Source organism: Marmota marmota, unplaced genomic scaffold (assembly GCF_001458135.2).
Source record: "Marmota marmota marmota unplaced genomic scaffold, marMar, whole genome shotgun sequence".
NCBI lineage: Eukaryota > Metazoa > Chordata > Mammalia > Rodentia > Sciuridae > Marmota > Marmota marmota.
In genome coordinates this window covers 25,306,397-25,318,646 of record NW_026000174.1, presented here as the reverse complement: position 1 = coordinate 25,318,646, position 12,250 = coordinate 25,306,397, and the positions used below count along the sequence as shown (strand labels likewise).

The window sequence follows — 12,250 nt, the reverse complement described above, 5'->3', positions numbered from 1 at the left end:
CCAACATGATAAATCCTAACAGGTATTGAGTGCTACATGCCATACTGAACTCATTACTTCACATGTATCATCTCATTTATTCCTCAGATTGTATTTATTCTGTAAATGTAGAAATAAAAAAATCAGAGTGGTTAAATAATTTCCCCAAACTGACACAATTAGTAATGGGGAGAGGTAGGAGTTAAGCCTAGACAGGCTGAATCCAATATCTTCATTTCCATCCAGTCTACATTGCCTTTCCTCTTGCCATGAACTGTTGGGGCACATCAAGGACCCCTGCTCTATGGTGGATCTTATAGAAATTAAGTGCCAATATTTCCCTTTAAAAGGAGACCATTTAATCCAACTCCTGGGAAAGGCAGAGCAGTGGGGATGGGGGTGTGGCCTCAACAGCCCCGTGTGGTCTTAGTGTTTCCCAGCAGTAAAACATCAAGCCCTGACTGCTTTATCGAGAGTCACCAAACAGAACCTGGGAGAGGAAATAGTTAGTGATTATCTCTTACCAAAAAGGTATTGAGCCAGGCTCAGTGGCGCATGCCTATAATCTCAGCGGCTCAGGAGTCTGAGGCAGGAGGATTGCGAGTTCAAAGCCAGCCTCAGCAACTTAGCAAGGCGCTAAGCAACTTGGTGAGACCCTGTCTCTAAATAAAATACAAAACTGGGATGGGGGTGTGGCTCAGTGGTTAAGCACTCCTGGGTTCAATTCTTGGTATCAAAAAAAAAAAAAAAAGATGATGTTGATGTAGAAAGGAAGTCTGCTTTAAGAACAAGCATTCCCATGGCTTTATTATATGCCAGTCTCAGTTTTTCTATTCTCAATAGAGAGACGATGCAGAGAGGCGAGGGGAGAGGCTGAGGGCTAGGGAAGGAAAGAGACAGTAGAGGAAAAGGGAGAAAGCTGGCCGAACCACATGGTTTCCTGTCTGTCTCAGATCCAGGTGTGGGTCTGGGCGGAAAGGCAAAGGTGGGGCAGGTGGGAGCAAAAGGAAGAGGCAGAGGGGACATATCCAGTCTCCAGTTTCCTGTACAGAGGGTCATTTGAGCTGCCTGGGCTTTATACCACCTGGCTGGGGACACACCGACACGGGACAGAAGAAATGAGGAAACTAGAAGACAAACACTTCCCCTTGTTCCTTCAGTGTGAGTGAGTCCTTATGAGTAAGGGATCCTGCTGCCAGTTTCCCTTCCTGTAAGAGCAGGATGCCTCAGAAGCCAGGCAAAGCAGGCATGCTTTTGCCACCCAGCCAGCATAAGTGACAACTAGCTCTGTGCTGGGCCAGCAGGAAGACAAGGAACTATTTGTGAGGCTGGCCCTTAAAAACATCATCTTGCTACTTCCATGTGTTTTGGCCACTCCAATCTTTTATTCTCCTTGAGTGTGGAAGCCATCAAAGCTGGGATTTCTGTCTCATTTGAACACAGAATTAACTTAGGGTCCCTCAAGGGGATAACGGGGCAGAAAGGAAACTCCAGAATCACAATGCACAATCCATTGTGTTGAGCATTAAGCTAATCAGACAAGCCGCACGTTCAAAAATGAGAAATCCATACAGCTCTCTCTCCATCTCTCTGCCCCACGCCCGTCTCTCTCTCTCTCTCTCTCTCTCTCTCTCTCTCTTGTCCCAGCCCCCTTCTGACTGTTCCAAGCTAAACCATGGGGAATTGGAACCCCCGAGTGACTTGAGGTGATGCCAAAGCTCCCAATGCCAGATATGGAAAAGTTGAGTCTCAGTAAATAAATTTGGGTCTCTCCCTCCCTCCCCAACACTGCTCCAAAAAATAAACACCACCAGAGCAGTGAACTGCTTCTCTGTCCACCCGGGAAACATTTTAGGTCCAGATATCTATCACCCCTCCCTGGTCCCAGTGGAAAGGCTCCAGCCCCAGTGGATAAAGAAAACACCAGTGGGTTTTGGTTTTGGATGCTTGTCTCTGAGTCTGTGACAGACAGAAACATCTACAGCTTTCTCTATGGGCACGAGAGTTGTTTAAAGTATTCTCTAGAAGTATTAATGTTCCCTAAATGAAGAAGACTGCTGCCTCCCCCGCAGGCACATGGCTAGCCCCTTCTGTTGTAGGATCCTCAGAGTGTCCGTGTCTAGATGCATTTCATAGTTCTGATTAGAATAAACATCACATTTTCCATGCAATCTGCCTCTAGTGCTTCTTAAATGAAGTTGTGCTTCCCTCGGGGAAATATGCATCTGCTTGGTGTAATTTTTTCAATGGTTTGCTTGTTGGACCACATATTAAACCAGCTTTTAAGAGCTGCAGTTACCAAATGGTTTCAAGTAAATATGCCTCTTTTTTTCCCTTTCCCAATTAGAGTCCCTGAGAAAGGTTGTTTTTTTTTTTTTTCTTTTTTATGGAGGTAGTTTTTGGGGTATTCCAAGTAAAAAGAAGGGCTGCTTCGGAGGCAAAGCACCATGGTCCTCCTAATGGATTCACTGCTGCTAAGAGCCCACACTGGGTCTGAAACCTGAGGCTGACCAACACCTTGTTTGGTTTTCCAAATGAAGTTACCTTTGACCTCCAGGAAAATGGGGAATCGTATTCTTCATCTGCTGAAGAGGAGGAGGTGGCCGAGGAAGATGGAGAGGCAGCCTCTGTCACTTGGGCTCCAACAGGGATGTGCTTGGAGCCTGAAATGGGAAGAGAAGAACTTACTGAATTGTTAGCTTCTTTTTTTTTTGCTCTGTGCACCAAAGCTGCCTCTCCCTCCTTGCACTTACCCCATGTCCTCCCTCCCTGCCTTTCCCGAGCTGCACCTGCCAGGAGCTTGGGGAAGCAGTACCTAAGGGCAACTGAAAATTTGGCCCTCTACGTTAATTACATTTCTGGATCCCTGCCAAGAGTTTTGCAGCTCTCTTCTCATATTAAAAAAAAAAAAGCCAAGAAAACCAAAAAGCAAGGTATTATGCAGAAATCAATTAATTCCTTAAACACCATTTATACGGTATGTTGCTTACAATGCATTCAGAGATGAGATCTATTATTAAAATGCATGTCTGAAGTTAGCTGAGTTACCTAAACACTTGTGTAAGGTTCTTTCTACAGAGTAATTGAATGCAAAAAAGTCGGAGCCAGCTCTTAAACAAATCGCCCTTCTGCGGCTCACAGCATCTGGCACCCATTTTTACTACATGACATCTGCTCAGTGTAAAAGAGCTGGCGTCAGAATGTCTGGTCACAGAAAAAAAAAATCCCAAATGTAATCAGAAGCACAAGGACTCTAAGCCTAAGGTTTTATCACATAGTCTCATGCAACATAAATATTTCATTAATTATAGCTAAACAAATGCCACTTTTATTTTCCCAACTTGCAGATATTATCACATCATCGAAGTGATGATTCAAATGCCAGGAAAGGCAGTTCAAGATAGGGATGGCTCAACAACACAGGGCCCACGGACAGCCCAAGCCACGGGCCACGCCAGCCTCTGCACAAGAGGTTGGCAGCCACCATGTGCCCGTGTTAACCAGAATCTCTTTGTGACCCTGCTGGGCACCAGGTGTGATAAGGGTTTCCAGGTACAACAGGAAGCTTTCATTCTTCTCAGCAAGAACATCTGCCCCTACGTATCAACCTGGGACACAGGCATTAATATTTGGATTAACCCGCTCTGGACACCAAACATCAGAACCAGCTAGTACTCCACGATGGGAAACTTCTCTTCACTCTGCTAATGGCAGCTTGTGTCTGAACACGACTATGTATGGGTGGGCAGAAAGGAGGAAAAGCAATTCCAAGCCAGTTAACATTCTCTCCAGCCTGCCTTCTCCTCCCCATAATTTTCAACTATTCACCCTAGTGGAATAGGCCAAGTTTTACAAAATAAGGGTAATTTTAATCTCCAGGAGCACATTTACATATGCTGTTATTCAGAGCAAAATAATGCAAAACATGTATATAATAACACAGCCTCTCTGGGGAGGGAGTTCACTGTTTTCCACTTTAATTTGCCAGATGGGAAAGCTCAGGTAAAGATAGAATCAGAGAGCAGCATGATATGAAGGAGGCATTGTTAGAGGTGAGCAGAGATTGTTTCCCAGTTCCAGCCACTAATTTACCATGGAGTAATTCAGTCACTGGGCATTTAGTTCTTAGCGTGTGAACTTGAGGAACTAACTTAACTTCCTTGAGTCTCTCAAGAGTAAAATTAATCAATGCAAAGTGCCCCAACACAGTGCCTGGTACTGACTGGAGGTGCTTAAGTTAATGTAGTCAGTATTATAAGCAGCAGCAGCTGCCCCTTCATCATCACTGATCCAAATTAACAATACTTCGGTATTTGCAAAACTGCCTAATTAATAGTCATTTATGGGAAGAGCATAAATTTAAAGTTGGAACTTTTTCTAACTTGCAAAAAATAAGTATTTCCATTAAATTCCATTTTGAAATGGAGGCAAAAATGCTTCCAAATAAAATGCATTTCTTAAACTCTAGCAAGAAAGAAGCTATAGAGTTGTCTCCGAGTCTCCCTCTTCACCCCCTCCATCCATTGTAGAAGGAGGCATTCTGGAGTTCACTTATCATTTGCAGAGTTTTAAAATCTTTGCAGCATTGTTCCACTCTGGCTGTGTTAGAGTAAGCGACTCTGGAATTGATTTCTCACCGCAAAGCACTAGAAATCAGGACAAAATACATGAAGCATCTGTTTCCAAAAATTGGACAACAAGTAGTGCAGAATTATGTTAAAGGCAAGGACAGATGCAAATGAGGAAAGCCCTGCTATCACAGCAGCTTTCTGCCTAAAGGTCCTTTCCAAATTACAGTGCAGATAGGAAGAGCCTAAACTCATAGACTTAATGAGTTGAAAAGACAGAAATCAGAGTCTGGACAGATTGAGGCAGCTGGAATGTACAGGACAGAGCACTAGAGAGAGGGAGATAAGGAAAAAAAAAAAGACTTCAGCAATAAGCACAGATGTCCCTTTGATCAATTGCTTAATAATGAACTATAGATGCATAGAGAGAAACTGCATGAGTTTGGGCAAATAGCTGCTAGAACTTTGTAGGCTAAGCAGTCTCTGGAGCTTTTATAGGAGAAACATGTTCAAGTTCTAACTAGCCGAGGTTGCACAGACCTTTGAGACATTTAGAGACCATAGAAGTCACAATTATTAATAGAAATAAATTAGCCTAAAGTAAATGTTATTATAGACTCACTTGAGCAAAGCTTAAAAACAAGTCTTGGTGGGAAAAAAGTGATCTGCAAGTTACTTTACTGCCCACCACACATTCTTTACTCCCTATTTAATATTATTTAACTAAAAAAAATCTAGACACTCTACAAAGCAATATTCATAATGTTTAGCAGCTGGTAAACAATTACTAGGTATGTAAAAAAGCAGGGTAAATCAGATAAGAGAAAAATCAATCAATAAAAGCAGACCCAGAAATGACAGGTCTGCTGGAATCAAGAAACTATTATGATAAAATAGCTATTTTGAAGGTGCTCAAGAATTTAAAAAAATAATTCTACCCCCCCAAAAGCTAATAAATCAATTTATCAAAATTGTAGGATACAAAATTTACAAATGAAAATCTATGAATTTTTAAAATATATCAACATCAAACTATCTGAAAAAGGAATTGTAGAAGCAGAGAGTAGAATGGTGAACACATACTAGAAGACAGGGAATAGGAGATATTGGTCAAAGGATTTAAATTTTCAGTTAAATTGAATAATTTTAAGAGATCTATCATCCAACACAGTGATAATAGTTAAATGTTTTATATTCTTGAAAATTGCTAAAAGAATAGATTTAAAGTATTCTCGCAAAATATTATAAGCATGTGAGATAATTCATACATTAATTAGTTCTATCAAGTCATTCCATAATGTGTGCATTGTAAAGCATCATGCTATACTGGACAAATCTATATAGATTTTGCCCATTAAAATAAACAATTAAGCTGGGCATGGTGGCACATGCCTGTAATCCCAGTGGCTCAGGAGGCTGAGGCAGGAGCATTGTGAGTTCAAAGCCAGCCTCAGAAAGAGTAAGGCGCTAAGCAACTCAGTGAGAATAAATACAAAATACCTATTTTGTATTTATTTAGAGACATGTGTATTTTGTATTTATTTAGAGACATGTGGCTCAGTGGTTGAGTACCCCTGAATTCAATCCCCAGTACTCCCTCCCCCCAAATTATAATAATCAACTAATTAATTTTTTTTAAATTTAAATGTAGCAAATGAATTCAATGAGAACAGAAGTTGAATGTATAAAAAAGAACCAAACAGAACCTATAAAATGAAAAATACAAAACTGAAATGAAAATTTCACTGGATCGTTTTCACAGAAGATTAAGCATTGCAAAGAAAAAAAAAATCAGTGGAATTAACAACAGCAACAAAAACTATTCAAAATGAAGCACAAGGGAGAAAATTAACAAAATGAACTAAAAAGATGACCAAGAACCTCAGTGACAAAATCGAGTAGTCTAAAATACATGTTTACAGTGCCAGGAAATGGGAGAAATGGGAACCAAAAAGGTAGTTGATGCAATATTGTTGAAAACCATCCAAACTCAATGAAAATTATGAATCTACAGTTCCAAGAAGCTCAATAAACCACAATCAGGATAAACAGAAAGAAAATCACAGTAAGGTTCATGATAATAAAATTACTGAAAATCAGAGAGAGAGAAACCCTTAAAAGCACACAAAGAAAAATGTTACATTGCACACAGAGAAACAAGGATAAGGATGTTCACGTACATCCCATCAGGACCTAAACAGGTTGAAAGACAATACAACAATATCATTAAAGAGCTGAAAGAAGAGGGCGGGGGTGCAGAACCTATCAATGAAGGCAAAGCTAAGGTTTTTAAAAAATCTTATTTCTTTTTTGAAGACAAAAGCTGGGATTTGTTGTTAGCAGATATGCATATAAAATGTGAAAAAATCTAGATGTTATATGAAATGAATAATTCCAGAAATAGTAAACATAAAGTTTTTCTCTCTCTCTCTCTCTCTCTTTTTTTTTTTTACTATTTCAGGTAACTTAGATGGAAATATAGATAATAAGAAAGAAAGAAAGAAAGAAAGAAAGAAAGAAAGAAAGAAAGAAAGAAAGAAAGAAAGAAAGAAGATCCTTTTTAAAACATGCATTGAAGCAAAATGTAATACAAAAATAATAAAAATGGGGCTGGGATCACAGCTCAGTGGTAGAGTGCTTGCCTTGCATATGGAGAGCACTGAGTTCAATCCCTAGCACCACATAAAAATAAAATAAAAGTACTGTGTCTATCTACAACTAAAATAAAAAAATATTTAAAAACAACAAAAATGTTGAAAGAAAAAACTATACAGTTGTCGTATACTATACCTGTAGTGGCATAGTATTATTTTAGGTAGGCTATGATAAATCAGTAATTCAAATTATAAACCATAAACTACCTACTATAAATACACATATACCTCCCTTAAGCATATATAGATATAATTAATAAGCCAGTATCAGAAGCAAAATAATATGTTAGAAATCTCGATTGAACCAAAAGAAGGAATGGAAAGGAAATAAAATTAGATGACACATATAAGAACAAATAGCAAAATAGTAGATTGAAAATCAACTATATTAGATATTCACTAAATGTAGATGGTCTAAGCTTTATTATTTTAAAAGTAGAGATTATCCGATTAGATTTTAATAAAGCAAGAACTTACTATATACTACTTACAGTAAATCTATCTTAAATATAAGGAGAAGCTAAAAGACAAAAGATAGAAAAACTGTAGTATGAAAACACTAATCGTAACAAAGCTCATGTGGTTATATCAAAGTAGTTTTAGGACAAGAAATAAGAACAGAAATAATATTCCATAATAAAAATGTAAATATGTCAAAAAGATAAGATATTAAATGCGGATGCACTAAATTACAGAGCTTCAAAATATATGAAGCAAAAATTGATTGTACTGAAAGGATAAATATATAATTCCAAAATTACAGTTAGGAGTATTAACTCTCCTCTCAGTAATTGATAGCGTAAGTAACATTAGAGTACATGGCTTGGGAGCACTACTGAACAACTTAACCTACTTCATATCGTGGAACACTACACCAAACAGCAGCAGATTCTTTACAAATGTACATGAAACATTCCCTAAGACAGACCTATGTTGAGCTATCACACCATCTCGATAAAGGAAATTGAAGTCACGAAAAATTCTCTTGACCACAAAGGAATTAAATTAGAAATTAGATCATCCATGAATCCACCAATTTAATATATGAGAAATTCTTGCTGGACTGCAATTACATACTTCTTAAGAGCATCATCCGGCCTATACCAGACTTACCATGGCCTACCACAGAGGTCAAGGGAGGTTAATGGAACACTGAAAATCAAACACATGTCTGTATCAACATCGCCACCCTAACCTAACTAGAATGAGGGTGGGATTTTAAAAAGTAAAACACAGAAACAAAAGAGAAGGAACAGAGAGAAAAGGAGTGAAGACAACAGTTGATAAGATTTATTGTAAAATTTGGAAAATGGAGAGAGGATAGATATGGGTTGAGAAAAGTGGAAGTAGGGGTGCTTACAGAGTAGAATTGCCTTGAGTGGGCCATATCCCAGAAAAACTCAGGAACAGACACTTCAGCACTAAGGAATCAACAAATTAAGTGTGAGAATGAGGTATCATACTGAATATAGAGAAGAAACACAAAACCAAACAAAACAAAAAGATAGAAATAAATAATTAAAAGATACCTGGGAAAATCCCTAAGTATTTTTAAATTAGAGAACACTTTTATAATTAACTCATAGATCAAAGAAAAAAATCACAAAGAAAATTAAGAGCAATTTGAACTAAACAAAAATATCAAAATTTGTAGGATGCAGCTAAAGATGGGCTTAGAGGGAAATGTATGACTTTAAATATTTGTATTAAAAGAAAAGAAAGGCTGAAAGTCAATGACAAACTTATGTTGTAAGTGGCTCTGGAGGCTGAATCATGAGGCTGAGAGTTGAAAGCCAACCTCAGCATTGGCAAGACACTTAGCAACTCAGTGAGACCCTGTCTCTAAATAAAATACAAAAATAGGGCTGGGGATGTGCCTCAGTGGTTGAGTGCCCCTGAGTTCAATCCCCAATACCAAAAAAAAAAAGTTGGAAAATATGACTATGTTCCCTAAAAACCTAGTGAAAGGTCTTTAGGTAAACAGAGCATGCCCTTGAAGGGAGATAGCAGGACCTCAGTTCCTTCCTCAACTCTTTTGTTCCCTGGTCTCATGATGAGCAGTTATCTCCCTGAACTGTCACCATGATACGCTGCTGTGCTGTAGGGCCAAAAGCAATGAGATCAGTCAATCATGGACTGAAACCTTAAAAACTTGAGTCAAAATAAACCTTATCTCTTTGTAACTCGATTATCTCAGGTATTTTGTTTTACAGTAATGGAAGGCTGACTAACACAAGGATATTATTTACAAATATAGAAATAATAACTGGAAATAATAATAATAAGCTGAAGTAATTAAAAGCGAGTACCTGTAGAGGATGGTTGGGCCAGTGAGGAGAATGAGAGCAGGATCTCAGGTTTCATTATAAATCATTAGTAATATTTGATTTTTAATATTATTTAATATTTGACTTTGATAATTTGAAAATTTTAGAGCATAATTTGTTATAGCAGGTATCCTGCCCAAATTTGTAAAAGAAAATATTAATAATGAGCATGCATACAAACCTTCCATTTGTTCTCACCCCTGAAATAACCACACTGCTGTACCAGCACTTGTTTTTGCATACATTTCTCTGTATCTATTCAAATAAAAATTCACATAGAAAATATACACCTTATGTTCAAAGAAGGACAGATGATTATAAAACTGGCTTTCCATATAAACAATGGAATGATAGTATTAAATAATGAAAGATACTAACTCCCCCCCACCAAAAAAAGATACTGACTTCCAATTTGTAATCTATATTCTGAAGAAATATCCTTTAGAAATAAAGGCAAAAGTTCAGAGAAATGAAACCTAAGAGTATTTCTCTTCACACTAAAAGAAATCCTAAAAGGGGGTTCTTTTGGGTGGCAGGGCTGGGTATACAAACAGGGTCTCACTGAGTTGCTTAGTGCCTCACCATTGCTGAGGCTGGCTTTGAACTTGAGATCCTCCTGCCTAAGCCTCCCAAGCCACTGGGACTACAGGCGTGCATCACTGCACCCAGCTAAAAAGGGGTTCTTTAAGAAAAGAAAATTCACTGTGTGCGTGTGTGTGTGTGTGTGTGTGTGTGAGAGAGAGAGAGAGAGAGAGAGAGAGAGAGAGAGATCTCCTTCCCAAAGAGAAAATAGGAACACTGATTGTTTAAAATTTAATTATAATCTCCATGGCCTTAAGATAGGTATAAAATTAAAATATGTGACAGCAACATCATAAAAGTTGGAAGAAGATAAATGGAGTTTAAAGTTTTCTAAAGTTCTTAGGCTATTCAGGAACAGATAAGAAAATTAATTTAACATAGATTCATTTTAGTCATCAATTAACATTATAACCTCCTGGGTAACCACCAAAATATTAATAAACAAACTATGTATAATTATATGTACTATATATTACGATTACCATAACTATTAAATAAAAAAGAAACTGCATTCAAAAATGCAAAGAAAAGCAAAAGAAGCAAGAAAATATGAGATCAAATTAATGAAAACCAAATAGTAAGCTGAGATTTAAATCCACATATATCATAATAATGCTAACTGCAAGTGGACTAAATAACAAAATAAAAGGGAAAGACTATCAAATCAGATTGTAAAAAACTCAAACTATATGCTGCTTATAAGAAACTTTCAGAACAAAGTAAGTTTACAATGAGAGAAAAAGATATCATGTTAAAAAAATTACAAGAAAGCTAGCATAGCTACATTAAAAATCAGACAAAGACTTCAAGGCCGAAAAATATTGCAAAAATAAGAGATGATGATCCCAGTGTCAATGTAAAAGTATACTATAGCAGTCAAATATGGATGCAGCTAATAGAATAGCCTCAAAATATATAAAGCAAAAATCTATTGAACTAAAACTAGAAAATAATCAAAACCTCAATCATTTTCAGATATTTTAAACATAGCTGTCTGATCAGGTGATAGAAAAATCAGACCAAAATATCAGTAAGGATATAAAGGATAGGAGCAAACACTACCATAAATTTGACCTAATTTCTAAGTACAGAGAACATCACATCCAAAAAGTAGAGAATATACATTTTTTTCCAAGCACATGCAGAACATTTACCAAGTTGACTTGATAAGCCAAATCATAAAGCAAGTATCAACAAATCTCAAAAGATTAATCCATATGTAGTATGTATTATGACAATTGTGAAATTAAGCTAGAAATCATAAAATGATGCAGAAATTAAACAATACTATTACACTAAAATTGACTGATGATAAAAGCAAGTCATAATGAAACAACTCTGATTTCAGTTAAAGCAGTGACTAAAGGGAAATTCAGGGCTTTTAAGAAGGCATATATTAAGCAGATGAAAATTTGAGACTGAATGCTCTAAGATCCATCTCAAGAAGCTAAAAAGAGCCACGAATTGAACTTCAAGATAAAAGTAAGAAAACAATTAACAGAATTAATTGTGAAAGATAAACTAATAAAGCTCCTCTAAGTGTCTTGTCCAGTAGAAATATAAGCCGTGTATGTAATTTATACATTAAAAATGTAAAAAGAAATAGATGAACATAATTTTACCCCAAATTTCAAAAATATTATCATTTCAATTTGCAATTTATGCAAAAACTATGAATAAGTTATTTTACATTACTTCTTTCATACTAAATGTTCAAGAGTCGATGAATATTTTACATCTATAGCATATCGTAGTTCAGGTGCTAAGTTTTTAATGGCTAATATGAAATACAATCCTATCAAAACTAAAGGTGTATTTAACAGAAAAACATTATACACCACTTCCATTTTTTAAAAAATTCATTAAAATTAAAAAACTTAAAAATACACTTCCTCACTCACTCTAGCCATGTCTCAATTGTGAAATAGGGATTGCTGTATTCGTTTAGTACATTTCTAGAAGGTGATGTAGAACATTAACATGACCTTGGAGTAGGGAAAGATTTCATAAACAAAAATGCAAAAATTAATAATAAAGGAAGATACTATAAATTTCACTTTATTAAAGTAGGTACTTCCAGTTTATCAAAAGATACATTTAGGGGCTGGGATTGTAGCTTAATGGCAGAGTGCTTGCCTAG

General features: G+C 36.8%; 1 protein-coding gene across 17 annotated transcripts in view; it reads right to left on the bottom strand.

Annotated features, from left to right (window-relative positions):
- The window catches only part of Mical2 (microtubule associated monooxygenase, calponin and LIM domain containing 2), a 215,805-nt gene that overhangs the window by 21,248 nt on the left and 182,307 nt on the right, over positions 1–12,250 (bottom strand). For all 17 annotated transcript variants that reach the window (XM_048788346.1, XM_048788357.1, XM_048788356.1 and 14 more), the window contains one exon: positions 2,524–2,642. In XM_048788346.1, the coding sequence (XP_048644303.1) occupies positions 2,524–2,642 (119 nt within the window). The remainder of the gene's footprint in view (positions 1–2,523; positions 2,643–12,250) is intronic.